The 17,506-nt window shown below is 41.7% G+C and overlaps 1 protein-coding gene across 4 annotated transcripts in view; it reads left to right on the top strand.

Annotated features, from left to right (window-relative positions):
* scn1lab (sodium channel, voltage-gated, type I like, alpha b) overlaps positions 1–17,506 on the top strand; it is a 37,280-nt gene extending 19,774 nt beyond the window's left edge. For all 4 annotated transcript variants that reach the window (XM_058623424.1, XM_058623421.1, XM_058623422.1 and 1 more), the window contains exons 13-27: positions 287–419; positions 557–795; positions 919–1,092; positions 1,652–2,008; positions 2,467–2,994; positions 6,827–6,962; positions 7,963–8,117; positions 8,366–8,539; positions 9,137–9,259; positions 10,598–10,873; positions 11,700–11,753; positions 11,867–12,004; positions 13,417–13,521; positions 13,632–13,902; positions 14,191–17,506. In XM_058623424.1, coding sequence (XP_058479407.1) covers positions 287–419; positions 557–795; positions 919–1,092; positions 1,652–2,008; positions 2,467–2,994; positions 6,827–6,962; positions 7,963–8,117; positions 8,366–8,539; positions 9,137–9,259; positions 10,598–10,873; positions 11,700–11,753; positions 11,867–12,004; positions 13,417–13,521; positions 13,632–13,902; positions 14,191–15,383 — 4,056 coding nt within the window. In that variant the 3' untranslated portion in view covers positions 15,384–17,506. The remainder of the gene's footprint in view (positions 1–286; positions 420–556; positions 796–918; positions 1,093–1,651; positions 2,009–2,466; positions 2,995–6,826; positions 6,963–7,962; positions 8,118–8,365; positions 8,540–9,136; positions 9,260–10,597; positions 10,874–11,699; positions 11,754–11,866; positions 12,005–13,416; positions 13,522–13,631; positions 13,903–14,190) is intronic.

Raw genomic sequence — 17,506 nt, 5'->3', positions numbered from 1 at the left:
TTCATGACTCACCTCAAGTTTATGTCCCAACATTCCTTTAGTTGACATCACTGGTGTTTTTTCATACTACAGACATTAGTCTTAATTTAGTAAAAGAACTATTGAGGGCTCATAAAATGAAAATACTTGTCGGTGAAGTATATGTGTGTAAGGCCAGAACATAAATTCATATTCATATTCATATGGGTGGTGGACGAGTCACATTCTACGCACACCTCTCACTCTGCTTGGTTTGTTTAAATATAATATAATTATCTATTTAACATTAAAAATGTTTTTTTTCTAGGGTACAACTACAGATACAGAGCTGAAAAAACGTCGGAAAGGCTTTCGCAAGCCGTCCATGGACTATCTTGAAGAGCCCGGACCCCGACAGAGAGCCATGAGTGTGGCCAGTATCCTCACCAACACGATGGAAGGTCTGGACCAAATCACATCATTTTGGCCCTGAATATGTCATTTTCCTTTTTTTTTAATCTGAAGAGAAATAGAACAACAGTAAAAATCAATTTATCCGGAACATCGTAACAGATTGTGTTCGTCACTCTTTTTCCAGAGCTGGAAGAGTCAAGACAGAAGTGCCCCCCCTGCTGGTATAGATTTGCCAACACCTGTCTGATCTGGGATTGTTGTCCAGCGTGGCTGAAAATCAAGGATGTCGTTAACATGGTGGTGATGGACCCGTTTGTGGATCTGGCGATCACAATTTGCATCGTCCTTAACACCCTCTTCATGGCCTTGGAGCATTACCCCATGACCGATGAGTTTGACACTGTCCTCTCAGTTGGAAACCTGGCAAGTATTGTGTGATTTGCTTCCAAATGCTGACTGGACATGGACAGTAATTGAAAAATATTACTCAGATTCGAGTGTGAAACCTAACTTTTGCCCCCCCTCCCACCATCACACCATCATCAGGTGTTTACAGGCATCTTCACAGCAGAGATGTGTTTCAAGATCATCGCCTTGGATCCCTACTACTACTTCCAGGAGGGCTGGAACATCTTTGACGGCATCATAGTTAGTCTCAGTCTAATGGAACTTGGCTTGGCCAACGTCGAGGGCCTGTCTGTGCTTAGGTCCTTTAGATTGGTAAGAGTGCTGTCAGGGGAAAAAACTATGATTACATAATGTATCAACTTTTTAGATGAGAAAAGTTAAAGATAAACTTCTACTGCTGGGTTAAGGCCAATTACGTGCATGTTATTAATGAGGTGATGATGTAATGAGATCATTGTGTGCCAGGTATGAAAGGCCCCAGAGGTGTGAAGCCTTTGGGACAAAGTGTGTTTTGTTCTGCTCATCTACTAAGCTTTTTATCTGCTGCTGTACAGCGAGACTGTTCAAGGCTACAACAGTGAAATAAAAAAAGTAGGCTGGCTATTATGCTTTTAAATAAGATGTTTTATAACTTTTATAACTGTAACAAAAATGAGCAGAATTTAAAATGGAACATGGGAGCAGAAGGAAACAGACATCTTAGTTCTAGCACCTTCAAAGCTCCACAGCTTGTTGTTTCAATGGTTAGTTGCTGGAATGTCAGCCCGACATCTTAGCTCAAAATGCATTATTTGAACCACACTGTTACATATGTAAAAAGCCCCATTCTCAAACACATGTAACAGCCTTTTCATTCTTCTTTCAAAAACAGCTTCGAGTGTTCAAACTGGCCAAGTCATGGCCTACTTTAAACATGCTGATCAAGATCATTGGTAACTCTGTGGGTGCTCTGGGGAACCTCACTCTGGTGCTGGCCATCATTGTCTTCATCTTTGCTGTGGTGGGCATGCAGCTGTTTGGCAAGAGCTACAAGGAGTGTGTGTGTAAGATCTCTGAGGACTGCGAGCTGCCACGCTGGCACATGCACGATTTCTTCCACTCCTTCCTCATCGTGTTCCGGGTGCTGTGTGGGGAGTGGATCGAGACCATGTGGGACTGCATGGAGGTGGCGGGACAGAGCATGTGCCTAATAGTCTTCATGATGGTCATGGTCATCGGAAACCTTGTGGTATGACGTCATTTTTCTTTTTTTTCCCATAATAGTGAGAATATTGTTAATGGGAGTGGTTTGATGAGGTACAGTGGAATGCTCTGTGTTCACCCCTAGTGCCTAGAGTTACCATGATCCCGGCTGACATTTGGTTACTGAATACATGGCTGGCAGCAGGGAAAAACAGATTTAAACTACTTTAAAACAAAAGGTCTACAATATGTTCTCCAAATTATATAACCTTTAGACAGTCGTCTTTGGCTGGAAATAGGAATTTGTGAACAGCTTACTCTACCACACCAAAGTCTATAGAGAAATACAGCATTTTTAGCTTCGAATAACTCATTGTGTCTGCCAAGATGAAATCATTAATTATTTGTCTGGATTTTGGTGCAGGACCAGAGCAGTTTACAACGTCACTTAAAATGTATTAGTCCTCAGTGAGAGCAAGTGTCTGATTATTTATTTCTTCCCAGGTACTTAACCTCTTCCTGGCTCTCCTCCTGAGCTCGTTCAGTGCTGACAACCTGGCAGCAACTGACGACGACAGCGAGATGAACAACCTGCAGATTGCAGTGGGACGCATCCAGCGGGGTATCGCCTTCATCAAGTCCACAGTGCGCCAGTTCCTGCGCAGCCACTGCTTTGGCGGGGCAAGTAAGGCAACCGGCCTGGCAGAGGAGAGCAAACCCTTGGATGAGTTACACAGCAACGGCAAGGGCAACTGCATCTCCAATCACACTACAGTGGAGATCACCAAAGAACCAAGTCGGGTGTACATAACAGAGGGCAATGGTCGGCCAGGAGGGGGGCTGGTGGTAGGAGTCAGAGCTGGTGGGGACACTACGGTGAAATATCCCATAGAGGAATGTGACTACATGTCATTCATTCATAACCCCAGCCTGACAGTCACAGTGCCTATTGCTGTGGGCGAGTCCGACTTTGAGAACCTCAACACGGAGGACTTCAGCAGCGATTCGTCAGACGTGGAGGGCAGCAAAGAGGTAAGAGGAGTGATTGGCTGGTGTGTCTGTCAGGCTGTAGGAAACCTAGGAGTCGAGCAATGCTTTTATTTGATTAGTTCCTTCTCAACATATTATGTGCAATAGTTAAGTGTCTGACTGAAGTCAGTTGCATAGATTTGCATAGAGAAGTCAAGCAGTTTGAAAATAACCTGCTGACTCATTTGTACATGCATCATGCTGTGCAGCTGAGGGAATCTTCTGGATTTCTAAAGGCCTTTGGCAGGAGAACAAGCAACAGCCATGACAAATAATGACTAATTTGCTTTTGACCCTTGTATCAGGTTCACTTTATTCATGTGCCTGTTAGAGTGTGTACTGTATGTGTTGTGGTCAGTGTTACATGATTGATTTGCGAGCAAATGCAAACTGTTTGATTTATCGTTGAACGCATTAGAACGAGATAAATGAGGCAGGGAAGATCTAATCCTGCTCTATAACACTGCCAAATGTGAATCTAAATTAAATATTCCACAATTAGAAAAAAAGAACTCCCCCACTGGCACATACTATAATTTTCACATCGTAATTTTGTAGTTAACTGTCTGTGGCCTCAGAGCAAATGGCAGGTGTGTTGTTGTGTGTTGCCACTGCTGACAGAGCATCGGGCCTGTGCTCCCTGGGGATGTCAGCCTGTCACTGTGGGTGTGGTGCCAATTCCCTGTGATTCAAAACAACTCTGGAGACTATTTCTAGCCATGGCACCACATGCTACACATTTAGATCAGGCAATGCTCACTCACATTAACTGTGAACTCGGGCTGCACGATATTAAGAGAACATGGCATGTGGTGTCAAATATTGGAAAGAGGCCATATGATTAATACCGTAGTATACAATACTAAATGACTTTCTGCTTTAGGTTTGTTGCTGACATAGACCCAGCACACGTAGACACTGAAAACACCAACAACATGCATTATTTTGGTTTTACTGGGAAAAAAAGCACCCCATACAACCAAGATTTTTGAAATAAATAAATAAATAAAACGCTTAAAACAAGTACAATTTTGAATAAATGTAAACATGATTATTTAAATCTAAATGCAATGTCTGTTGTTGCAATTGTTTAACCATTTCCTATTTCTGTGGGTGTTGAGTGTTCTTGGGAGAAAATGATAAATTAAGACAAAATGATTATGGTAAGGTTGTAGCACAAGAAACAATCAGCATTTATTGAAGTTCAAGCAATCTTTGTGATGATGATGGATCGTTTGTGCTATGAATAAGGAGCATGTTGATATTGTGATGACTAATAATTTAATATATTGTGCAGCCCTATGCTAAACTTCACACCCTGTAACCGGGGGCAGCTCAGGTTTGTTCATTAAGTCAAATTACAAATAGTGAATATTATTTGCATATAGAGTAACCCAGTAAACATTTGGTATGTGCCTGCTGTATTAGAATGTGAGTGTTACATGTCATTTGCCAATATAAAATGAGCATTCCACTTGTTTGTACTGCAACTGCGGTGGAACATGCGTGGAAGGAAATGTGTGCGTTGTTGTTGTCGTCTTTTGCCCTACGGTCGAGCGGTGAAAGCAGACTTGAGGTTGTATGCTGGCTTTTGGTGTCTCTGACTTACTTTTGTTTAACCCCCCATTTGTTATTGCAGCTGTGTCACAGACGCTCTCAAGGTTTTCAGTGAGAGGAGAATTGTAAGACCACTTTATTGTACCATAGCACTAACCATGAGGACTGCCTATGCCATTTACAGACAAACAACATATGTTTTCCCATACCTTCAATGGATTGCCCATTCTCGTTCTTTGCCTGGTCTGCCCTCCGTCCCTCCAAACCCACCCTTTTGCTTTATTACCTCATACCCACCCACCACCCCCACCCCCTCCATACAGCATATGCTGTAAGTTTTCCCTTTACCCCCCCCTTCCCCCTTCATAATTTTATCTCCAAGCATCAGGCTGTATTGCAGTTACAAACCATTAGGAATGAGCAACATCACCCTTTTTCATTGATATATGAACTCATCTAACTTTGATTTTGATTTCATTGCTTGGTTTTGACTTGTTTTATTTTTTTGGGACTTGAGTGCCATCCAACACTCTGAGCTTGAGAATGAAGGAAGAGAGGAGGTGGAGGAGGACATGAGGGGAAAATAGCGACTAATTGGAGGAATGAAATTTGCCGTTGTCTGACAAAATTCATTTGTGTGGTTCACAGCCCATGCATACACCCATGAAAAACCTGTACGTACTTGTTGTTTCTGTGATACTCAGATAATTGTGGAATGATGAAAGATTTGTTACAGAATTCTTTTCTAAGGAAATCATTTTTGAAATTTTAATTAATCAGTGCAGGGTTTCAAAATAGATAACACATGGCATTTACTGATACTGAATCCTACTCAAATATAGGATTAGTTCTACAATTACACATACACACACTATTTTGGATTATTCCATCATTTAATGCCTGTGTTATCCACTTCAGTTTGACTGCAACCAGCTTAACACATAATTAGAACCAACAGAATATCTCTAATACTGATAAAAATCATGTTAAGATTAAAAGCCTCATATAATCATCCATGTCCAGAAGAGGTCAAATGGGTCTCTTGCTGCAGGTGAGAAAGAGGTGGGAAACACCCTTCCAAAAAAAACGATGCACTTGCGAGCAGCATGCTTCCATCATTCCCATGCCGTATTAGCTGGGTCCCACGGCAATCAGGGCTGCTGCACTGTCTAGGATGACATGTTCCAATCCTTCCCACATGAGGCTTCGTAACACCACGTTTGCAGACGGGAAGCCTCACCAACACCAAAATGTCTCGCACCGTGCAGATGATGTCGTAACGCACATTACTGCAAAAACAAACATGGGTTTAAGGGCTTCAGAGGAGTGGAGAGATAGAGAGAGAGGGAGGGAAGACAGAGCTTTATGAAGTGCATAACAGCAGCAACACTTGTCCTCACATGTGTTTTGCATATCACTGAGCAGAAAGATGAAGATCTCTGAGTGCCACACTTAGTCCTGTATGTTTTCTAGGTATGCATGGGTGCCAATTTAGTATGTCTTTCAAATGGGATGGAAAAAAAAACAACAACACTAGACCACATGCTGTCTTATAAACAGTGCACAGTACTGGTTTTTGCTGGTAAGCTAATGTGGTTATCCGTCTACTTCAACACAAACAGAGGGAGCTTGTACACTGCTTTCAAGGAATGGAAATATTGTGTTTTCATGTCACTGAGGAAAATGTTTTGCACTCATTGCATGGATGGACTCTAGCTCTGAGGGTGGGAGACCTTGTCAATACATTTAAGTATTTTCTTAAGGGGATAATATTTGGAGAAAAAACAACAACATTTGTGTGGATCATTTGTCAGTGGACATGAAAATACCGAAGTACATGTTCTGCTTGGTACTATTTCAGGCTTGGATTGATAATGCACCAGAATACTGCATGCACTCGTCCTCAATCTGAGGTCACATCAAATGTACCCACAGTGCATGTCCATGATGTTAAGCTCCCCATGCCCTGTGTTGCCACATAATTCAATTCGAGCCCTCAAATAGACCTAATATTAAAGCCTGTAGGTACATTTGATTAATGCTGCATGTGATGATGATGATGATGATGATGATTCAGTGACTTTAAGAGCCCAACTCTGTGAGCTATTACAGTGCCTAGTCTCCACACTAAGGTATACAGTTGTGGCACTGAAGTACATGAGAATGGAGAATGACAATCATAACCAGCTCAGAAGGTTGGCTCATGTAACCACTGCACTTCTGTTGTGAAACACTGCCGAGTAACTTTGTGCTCTTGTCTTCTTCCTCGCCTGTGCAGAAGCTCCACGTAGAGCCCAAGCATCTGAGCTCGTCGGAGGGCAGCACAGTCGACATTCGCCCCCCAGGAGACGGGGTCGACTCGGTGGAGCTGGAGCCAGAAGAGTCTCTGGACCCGGAGGCCTGCTTCACAGAGGGTGAGAGAGATGTGACAAGTGGGAAAGGAGGATCATGGGTAGCAAGAAAGAGGGAGGTGGGAGAGGGAATTCTTCAGAGGCACATTTCAAGTCTGTAACTGCTAAGCTCAGCACCTGTGTGTTACACTCCCTGTTGAATGACAGTGAATACAAATATCTGTGGATGTAACCTGACATTTTATCTGACACATATTATGTGGAATGAAGACCTTTTGTGCCAAGGATGTGTAGAATTTCCTTATGTACTAATGTTTTTTCTACTCTAGAAAAAAAACTCTACTATATGTTTGGCATTTCTTTGTATTATAACTATTTATATGCGTTGGAAAAGGCTCAGATAAAGTTGCCGTCTCCAATACACTCACCAAACTATGATGGAAATGCTCTCCAGTCCGGTGCTGCCCACCTGTTTTTATGTTCATTTTCAATTTGTGTATAAACATAATTAAAGCTTGGGTCTGTGTAGAGGCAGGCCACACTTATGAACAATGCAACCAATACATCCCACCCCCTCCTGTCAACCTTCTAGTCAAAGCTCTGCTCCCGAAACACTGAAAGTCCTCATTTGTAGTGTTACATTTTCACTGCACTTACTCTGCCATTTTTTGTTGACTGGTTTCATTCCACTTCTGGCTATATAATCTCTGCTCGAGCAGTTTATACCTCTCCAGCTTTTTGTGAAGACTTTCACGTGGTCTGAGTATAACGACTTATTGAATGCTATTGAAGAGGATAAATACAAAGTATTGGAAATTAATAATAGATATACGTCTATGTGCTTGGCTGAGGTGGAAAAGTTGAATTGGAATAAGGCGACAAAGAGCAGTGGAAACAGGTGCTGATAAATCATGACATACATACAACATGATGGGTTAATGACTTAACTTTAATGGCACCTGGCTAGATAATGAGCCCTGCAATTGAAAAAACTCTGCTTTAGTCAGTGTGGACTCTCCCTGTGTCTCACTTGTCTCTCCTCTCATGTATCTGGTGCCTGCAGGCTGTGTGCGCAGGTTCCAGTGTTGCCAGATCAACGAGGAGGCCAGCCATTATAAACGCTGGTGGACACTCAGGAAGACCTGCTTTATCATAGTGGAGCACAACTGGTTTGAGTCCTTCATCATATTCATGATCCTGCTCAGCAGTGGAGCGCTGGTAAGTTGAGGATTTTGGGTGGATGTGGCTCAAAATATCCCAAATGAATTTCATTTTTAGCCTCCTGAACATTATTAATCTCAACGAGCTCAAGCTGGTCTGAAGGATTCACTCCACAAACTTTGTTTTTCATGCACAAGCATTGATGGATGACACCCATGTAATGTCTGCTTTTGCAGAATTCTCTTATTCAGACCTTTTCTTTTTCCCTTCAGCGTTTGTAACCATTGTCACCCTTCTCTCAAAAGGCGTTTGAGGACATTTACATTGAGCAGCGGAGAACCATCAAAACCATGCTGGAGTATGCAGATAAGGTCTTTACCTACATCTTCATTCTGGAGATGCTGCTCAAGTGGGTGGCGTACGGCTTTGTCAAGTACTTTACCAACGCCTGGTGCTGGCTCGACTTCCTCATCGTGGACGTATGTATATTAGTACATACGTTTTCATCTCAGTGTGACTTTGTAGGGAAATAAAGGTTAAGGAAGCAGCCATTCGTAAGTCCAGTCTGTCATTAATTCAAACATAATTTAAAACCTTTCGGGTTTGTAACTATTTAATCCGTCTTCAAACTGAAATTTAAAGATGTTTTCCTGCAACATTTAGTTTGACAACAGACACTTAAGCTTATTTTCTGGTGAGCACACAGTTGCACTCTTACTTGAGCAGGTTAGACAATACAAACACATCTCTGTGATGTGCATTACAGCTCAACAGCAGCAAAAGGGAACATCTCACACCTCACAGGCAGAACGGATTACAGGGATAGTGTATGCGATTACATTAGTTTCAACCAGACCTGGTACCTGAATGCATTAGGTTAGGTTGAACTAAAATATAGTAGAAAATATAAACACATATGATGATATACAATTAGAACAATAAATCTGCTAAGCATAATTAAATCTCTATTATCTCAATCAAATCCTGAATTCTAATCCACCGTCTCTGGACCCTTTTTTTGTTTTTTCATCCTTCACCTTTTCACCTTGCTCGTCTCTGACGTTATCTTCTCTCAGGTTTCCCTGGTCAGCCTGGTAGCCAATGCTCTGGGCTACTCTGAGCTTAGCGCTATCAAATCTCTGAGGACACTCCGAGCCCTCCGGCCCCTGAGGGCCCTGTCTCGGTTTGAGGGCATGAGGGTAAGGATGTTGGAAGTAATGGAGACAAGAAAAAAAAAGCCCCACTTTTAATAATTATTGTTTATGGGTGAGCTGAAAGTATAATTCTTGGCGCAGTTTCTAGGATTAGATTGTGTTCTCTCATAATGACTGCTTTCCTTTGGTTGATGAAAATGTTCTGTTAAAGTACACAATTGTAAGTGTAGTTAAAAGGGTGTTTTTGCTGAGAACTAAGTCGACATTAATGTTTATAACCTGGATCTGTGCAAAACAAAATATAAAATGTGAGTTCTGGTGTCATTTATTTAATCAATCTCTTGGAAAGACAACCAATAATTATATTTTAACACTATAAAATTTCATCTAGCTCCTTTCAGCTTGCCCATTATTATGGTTGAGCCACACTGCTTTTACATTACTTTTATATTTAAATATACAGACAATTGTCTGGCCTAAGCCACACTGGATGTGAGTATCAAAAAAAGTCTTACTTCTAATTTTGTCAGGTGGTAGAAACATATCTTTAAGCACAGATTCATTGTCTATATCTGTCAAAAATGTCACAAACATGACACTTTCTGTACCTTTTGAGCATAATAGCACTGAACTGTAGTTAAAACGCCACACATGCATCCAGCTTGGCTCAGGCCTCCGTGTCTGCTTCGCCTCTGAAAAGCTCCTCAGTATGTTTTGTCAAATGCACATTGTGCATAACGTCGGTGTCAGAAGGGTATTTACATGGTTTTAGCTGCTTTTGTGGTTCTGAGTCGTAGACTGCATGCCATTTACAACACCTGTTAAGTAATCTTTTCCTTGCATTTCAGCGCTGTACTTGTACTTGTTCTATCTGCATGACTCTCTCTTTACACTGTGTCATTAGATGACTGTATAGTATATATCTGTTCTCGGGCATTGTTTTCTGACATTGCTTGTGTGGTGCCTTTTGACCTGTAATTGTTTTCTTTGTTGTTTGTCTTTTTTTCATTTACAGTTAAACAAAATGTTGTGACTTCATCCCGCCTCTCTAAGGTTTTTTTCTGTTTTGCTTTTTTACCTTATCAAATATTACTCTTCTCATCTCTCCGCCTTCTTCTCTCCAACTGTGATGTGGTTAAATTCTCTTTGTAGACATGCATGACGATGAGAGCTTCACGTGTGCACACATATTAAACAGCTTTGAATGATGTAAGAACACTGTAAGTTGTTAAATCAGTGGCGCTCTAGCTCTGAAGCCACCAATCAAATCAGTTGTCCTATTTAAGAGCAGTTAAGTGATTAGATGATTGTAATAGCCACAAATAGCCCCAAATTTAAACCGCCTGAGTCGCTAAGTTTGTTCATGTGCTTCAACCTCTCCAGGTTGTAGTGAACGCGCTGCTGGGGGCCATTCCCTCCATCATGAACGTGCTGCTGGTCTGCCTCATCTTCTGGCTCATCTTCAGCATCATGGGCGTCAACTTGTTTGCGGGGAAGTACTACTACTGCGTCAACACCACCAACGACGAGGTCTTCCCCATCAGCATCGTCAACAACAAGACCGACTGCCTGAACTTGGTGAACGACAGCGCCCGCTGGAAGAATGTCAAAATCAACTTTGACAACGTCGGGGCCGGCTATCTGGCTCTGTTACAAGTGGTGAGTTTAAACTGTGTGGCATGAAGACAAAAGCAACAACATCATACAGTATATATATATATATATATATACATACATATATATATATATATATATATATATATGTATTTACAGAGTTACTATTGTCAAGAAAAGATCTACAAAAGCAATGGAATTTGAAAATTGCATTTTCCAGCCCTATTAAGGGAATGATGTCTGTCCATCATTATTATTGTATTACAGGTGCATCACATGTATGGTCATGAAACTGCGTCAGAGTTACGTTAATAGCATCGTCATAGAAATGTATTGGTAAAATGTGTATCGACCATATAATGCCTCTCAGTTGGTAGGACGGCCTTTACCTTTGATTTCAAATGGTATACTATGTAGTTACATTTAATGCAACTATGTTTTGACACTTCAAAAATGTTATTTTTTATTAAATTAAAAGGGTTAGGTTTGGTATATTTTGTTGTCAAAAACAGACATGAGAATATGAGGCACACCCACTGTTACTCTATGAGCCATATTTAGCTGGAGCTAAACAATAAGACATTATAGTATGTCACAGCCCTGCTTTCATTAGAAATAAATAAAAACTCAGGTGATGTTTGACTCATTCCAACACAAATTGGACACACACTTTAATGTAATATTCATGATTCTTATTACTCAAATTGAAAATAAAATCAGTTGGACAGCATGAGTTATTAATATCATTGAAATAAATAATATTAAAAAGTACTTTGGAAAACAAATTACAGAGGTTTGACGTCATAATGTAATATTGAGACTCAAATGGTGACCTCAAGAGTGCATGTTTTATTTTTCCGTCTGCTCTTAGGCAACATTTAAAGGTTGGATGGACATAATGTACGCGGCTGTGGACTCTCGACAAGTAAGTCTCAGGGTTTTTATCAGGGTTCATGATCCGTTGTAAATGAGTTTAACTTCTTTTTTTCTACGGCAGTGGATTGAAAGATACACAATATGTAAACTCTCTTGTTCCAGTTGGAATCGCAGCCCAAATATGAAGAGAACTTGTACATGTACCTCTACTTTGTCATCTTCATCATCTTTGGCTCCTTCTTCACCCTCAACCTGTTCATTGGTGTCATCATCGACAACTTCAACCAGCAGAAGAAAAAGATAAGTTGCATATAGTAACTCTCAGCTACCTACTCTAACTGCTGCACAGCAACCCTTTGGCATGTATGTACAAACCTCTTTACGTGTTGGTTTGGCCTCCTGCTGTTTCACAGCAATAGATCTATGCATCTGAGATAATTACCCCTCTGAGTGTAATTGCACATGGCATCTCCAGACATAGATGACCTTAAATTGAATGTCAGTAATGTTTGATGTTTAGTTCCTTTCATACCTGTTGGCACAGATTTCCCATTATGGAGCCAAATGATCACAGTCCATAGATTTCGATAGCATTTTAAAAAAACATCACACACTTTAGAGTTTAAGTCTTTCCTCTTTGTTCAGCCAGCTGATTAGATGTGTATTTGTTTTATTTCATTCAAAGATATGTATGCAAACGAATATTTAAATGAATTCAATGTATTGGACTATTGATTATTGTTAGTTAGTGGAGTTCTCACAGTAGCTCTGGCCATTGTAGATGCCAAAATATTTCACAGTAAAGATTAAATCACTTGCAAGACAAAGAAAAACAAAACAACATGTCAGGCCATATTTAGTGCCACAGCTGTGTTAAAGAAAGAACTGAGCTACAGAATAATGATTATGTGAAGCACGGTGAGGTCCTGCCGCTGCCAAGGACTACTGAGGGGGCATGAGTCACTGTGAAACACCCTGCTTGCATATATAAACACACACAAACACACACACACAGGTTTGTGTAGCTATTCTTCTTAAGACACTGCTTTGACTTTCATTCTTCTAAGCGTTTTCCCTAACCTTAACCATGACCAGTTAATGCTTAATCCTAACTTTATCCTAACCACAATTCAAATCTTAGCTCTAAACTTAATCAGCTCTTCAGAAATTAGATTCTGCCTCATTAGGACCAAGTTTTGTGGACTATTGGTCGTGACAAAGTCGGTGTTTATGCCAGACAAGGCCCTAAAGAGGTAATAAATGCACACACACACACATACATACATATGTATGTGTGTGTGTGTGTGTAGTTGTTTGGGTGCATATCCCTACATATTTATACGTGTACTCTGTTGACGCCCATGTGTTGTTTGGAAATCAGGCATGTGCTAACGAGAATGAATGGCAAGAGGCATCGGGGGGGAGGAGGGTGAGAGGCAGGGGGGAGGGGGGTGTACTCCATGTTCACTGCGGGTTTCACTTGTCTGACCGACTGAGGCGCCATATCAGTTGGTGTGGTTAAGTAGCACACAAAAAAGAGTGGAGGATGTTTTATATATTATAATATACTGTATATGGTTTATGATGACTTACTATCAAACACTATCACTCTGTAGTTGTCCATACACTAGGTGTTTACTGGGTTGTCCACATTGCTTTTTAAATTGTTCCTAGTACACGGTTATAACCAAATGTTTGCGCGCCCCCTTTACTTTGGAGGTCAGGACATCTTCATGACAGAAGAGCAGAAGAAATACTACAATGCCATGAAGAAGTTGGGTTCCAAGAAACCACAGAAGCCCATTCCTCGGCCCACAGTAAGACCCTACCGACCCATATTCTGCCATATTGTCATTTCTCAGATGTGGGAAAGTGGAGGTGTACGGCATCACACGTGCCCTATTCCTTTCTCTCCTTTTCCCTTCAGAATGCGTTTCAAGGCTGCGTGTTTGACTGCATCACAAAGCAGGCCTTTGACATTGTGATCATGATCCTCATCTGCCTTAACATGGTGACCATGATGGTGGAGACGGACGATCAGACCAACGAGATGGACGATATCCTCTTCTGGATTAACCTGGTCTTCATCGTGCTTTTCACTGGAGAGTGTATGCTGAAGATGATCTCCCTGCGTCATTATTACTTCACCATTGGCTGGAATATATTTGACTTTGTGGTGGTGATTCTGTCCATTGTAGGTAAGGAGACAGCCTATTTTATTGTTCTATTGTTTGTGTTTTGTTTGTTATTTTGCTGTTGGTTCATGTTCCCATCGCTCTCGCTGACTTCATTTTAACATACTTAGTAACATACTTAACATACTTATATTTAGTATTTGGTTAGGCTCGATTGGTCTGTTTAGCACTTTGAAAACATCTGTTAAGAAAAGTGCTATACATTTAAAGTAGATCGTTATTGTAAGTATTACATGAATGTAGTTGCAGTGAAACTGTGCTTAATGTGATGTATTTTCTTTGCATCCCCAGGTATGTTTTTATCTGATGTTATTGAGAGATACTTTGTGTCCCCAACACTGTTCCGAGTGATCCGTCTGGCCAGAATTGGCCGAATCCTCCGTCTCATCAAAGGTGCCAAAGGAATCCGGACACTTCTCTTTGCCTTGATGATGTCACTCCCCGCCCTCTTCAACATTGGCCTCCTCCTCTTCCTGGTCATGTTCATCTATGCCATCTTCGGCATGTCCAACTTTGCCTACATCAAGCGCGAGGCGGGAATCGACGACATGTTCAATTTTGAGACCTTTGGGAACAGTATGCTCTGTTTGTTTCAGATTACCACCTCAGGTGGGTGGGACGGTCTGTTGGCGCCCATTCTGAACAAGTGGGAGCCTGACTGTGACAGCCAGATGGAGCATCCGGGCAACTCCTACAAAGGCAACTGTGGCAACCCCTCAGTGGGCATTTTCTTCTTTGTCAGCTATATCATCATCTGCTTCCTCATCGTGGTCAACATGTACATCGCCGTCATCCTGGAGAACTTCAGTGTGGCGACAGAGGAGAGCGCCGAGCCCCTGAGTGAGGACGACTTTGAGATGTTCTATGAAGTGTGGGAACGATTCGATCCAGACGCAACGCAGTTCATGGAGTACAGTAAGCTCTCCGACTTTGCAGATGCCCTCGATCCGCCATTGCGCATGCCCAAGCCTAATATGATCCACCTCATCTCCATGGACTTGCCGATGGTGAGTGGCGAGCGCATCCACTGCCTCGACATCCTGTTTGCCTTCACCAAGCGAGTGTTGGGCGAAGGCGGCGAGATGGACATGTTGCGCGGACAGATGGAGGAGCGCTTCATGGCCTCCAACCCCTCGAAGGTGTCTTACGAGCCCATCACCACCACCCTCCGCCGCAAACAAGAGGACATGTCGGCCGTAATCATTCAGAGAGCCTACCGACGCTACATGATCCGTCAGGCCATGAAGAAGTCCTCCACGCTCTACAAGGAGAAGATGAAGGAGGGCATCCGTGACCCGGACAAGGACGTGATGGTCATCAGCAAGTTCCACGAGAACTCCACCTCGGAAAAAACGGACATGACGCCGTCCACCGCCTCCCCACCCTCCTACAACAGTGTGACGAAATCAGACAAGGACAAATATGAGAAAGAGAACAGGGACAAGGAAAACAAAGGGAAAGACTTGAAAGACAGAAAGAAATAGACTTTTGAAAAAAGGAACAAATCAAAAGATGCATTAGAGACATGAGAGAAATTTGTTTACAGCTTCTAACATGGGTGGGTGTGGGTGTAGATACGGTAGATGTGTGCTTGTGTGTTGATTGTTCAGCGTTGAGAAATTCTGTGCCTGGTTGGCCTAACATTGGAGTGTGGTTATGTCACTGATGAATACACGGGGGGGGGGGGGGGGTCGGAAACAAATGATCCAGCAGACACTGCCAGAGACTGAGTGGAACAGGGAAAAAGCCTCTCTGCAAAACGCTTGTGATTCTCCTATTGGTTGTTGTTAGTATCTGACACACTTGAGTGTACTGTTAAGTTGTCTGTAGCTAGTGCTGCTGCTACTACTATAAATCCAGTGTCTTGAACTCAAAAATCGATGTAATCACTTAAAAAAACTGCATTTCTTTTCCTGTTCCGTTTCTTTCTTCTTCTTTTTTTTCAATGAGACAGAACGTTTTCTACTTTTTTGCGTCATTATCGTGAGAATGTGTCCACAGCTTTCACTGTATTACTGTATATCACCAAGGGCAAAGTCAGTGCTGGAAAACCACCGCAACCATCAAAAAAGTGGTGGCGTGCACGGTCAGTACCAGAATGCTCTGAGGTCTTTTAGCCTGCAGTACTGTGCAGGAAACAACAAGCATCCCACTGATTTACAATGGACACATCCATTGTATTTGTTGACGTGCCATCAGTGATTGTTCACATGTGTATTGTACTTCTATCTGGACTGCCCGCTCCCTATTTCTATCTCCACGAAACTCCACGTCTCCAGATCCAGAGAAGTTGAATGTATGCCAGCTGAAGGAATCGGATACATTTAAAGGAAGTGTTTGATTTTTAAAGGAATACATTTTTTTTTGTTTGTTGTTGCTTTCTTGCAGAGAACGAGATGATTAGATGTATATCAGTCTCACGTCTGTACGTTAAATGTGAAGCTAAATTCAGAGGACATGAGCACAGCTGAGAGGTTCCAGGGAAACAGCCAGTATGTATAACTCCGTCACTAAACTAATTAATATATATTATATTTTTGTTTGATTAACCCAAACTAAGATGCTTGGAGGTTACAGTGGTCTAATCCAGTATTTCCTTGCTAGTTGTTACCAATATAAACTCTTTTATATTGTTAATTTTATTGAAGATGACAAATCCTTGCAACCCAAACAGTATATATAACGAAGATTTATATATAACATTGAATCTTGAGTTTAGCACTTTGCATATACCCTTTTTTGTCCGTAATAATCTTTCCATTATGTCTTCACAATTCACAAAAATGCTGAAATGTTGAAAATCAATCTAGCAGATTTCAGGAAAGTTAGAAAAATAAAGCCCAGCTTTCTTGATTTCGTTAAACAAATGAGATTTTTAAGCTTTAAAAGTATCTGTTAAACATATTTATTTTAAATGTTGGCATGAACCAGCCAGGCGTTGTCTCGGGCTCATGTGAATGTCTTCTGGTTGCAGCTCCATGGTTATCGAACATACAAACATGAGATTGGTTAAATCTTCTCCTCCACAAAAGCAATCTGTTTAAGGTGATCGTTCACTTCTTTTGAAGTGTGGTTGTGTGAAGTGTTGTGACACACTGACTTATCAACACTCACCAAACTCCCTACAGAAAAGCTGTGATTTTTAAAATCAAACAGATCCACTGCTGTCTCCATCAGTACGTATCAGTGTGTGTTATTTTGTGATTTCGGTGTTTGAAATCCGATTTAAATGACACAAACTTGCCAAACGAGGGAAGCAGTCGAGCAGTCGCTCCTGTGTCCCTGGGAGCTGAAAAACCACAGATTTTCTCGAAGGACTTTGGTGCAGAAGAGTGAGCAGTCTGTGATTGAGCGATTGAGTGTCAAGGGCAGTGTTGATAATGAGTCAATACCTCGTACGTCCACACTTCAGAAACTCTGAACTATCCCTTTAAGATGACACGTACATGTGACCATGTCGTCCGCTGTCTTGTTGCAGTGTCTTTTCTAAGCGGTCCATTGTCCTCCCTGTTGTCCTCCACCCCGCCTCCTCCTCTTCCTCCTCCTCCCAGAGCTCGTGTAGAGAAAATATCTTAAGTAATAAAGTGTACTATAAGGAAAACGTCAA

The sequence above is a fragment of the Solea solea genome, chromosome 2 (genome assembly GCF_958295425.1).
Source record: "Solea solea chromosome 2, fSolSol10.1, whole genome shotgun sequence".
In the NCBI taxonomy this organism is placed as follows: domain Eukaryota; kingdom Metazoa; phylum Chordata; class Actinopteri; order Pleuronectiformes; family Soleidae; genus Solea; species Solea solea.
This window is presented reverse-complemented; position numbering and strand designations above follow the sequence as displayed.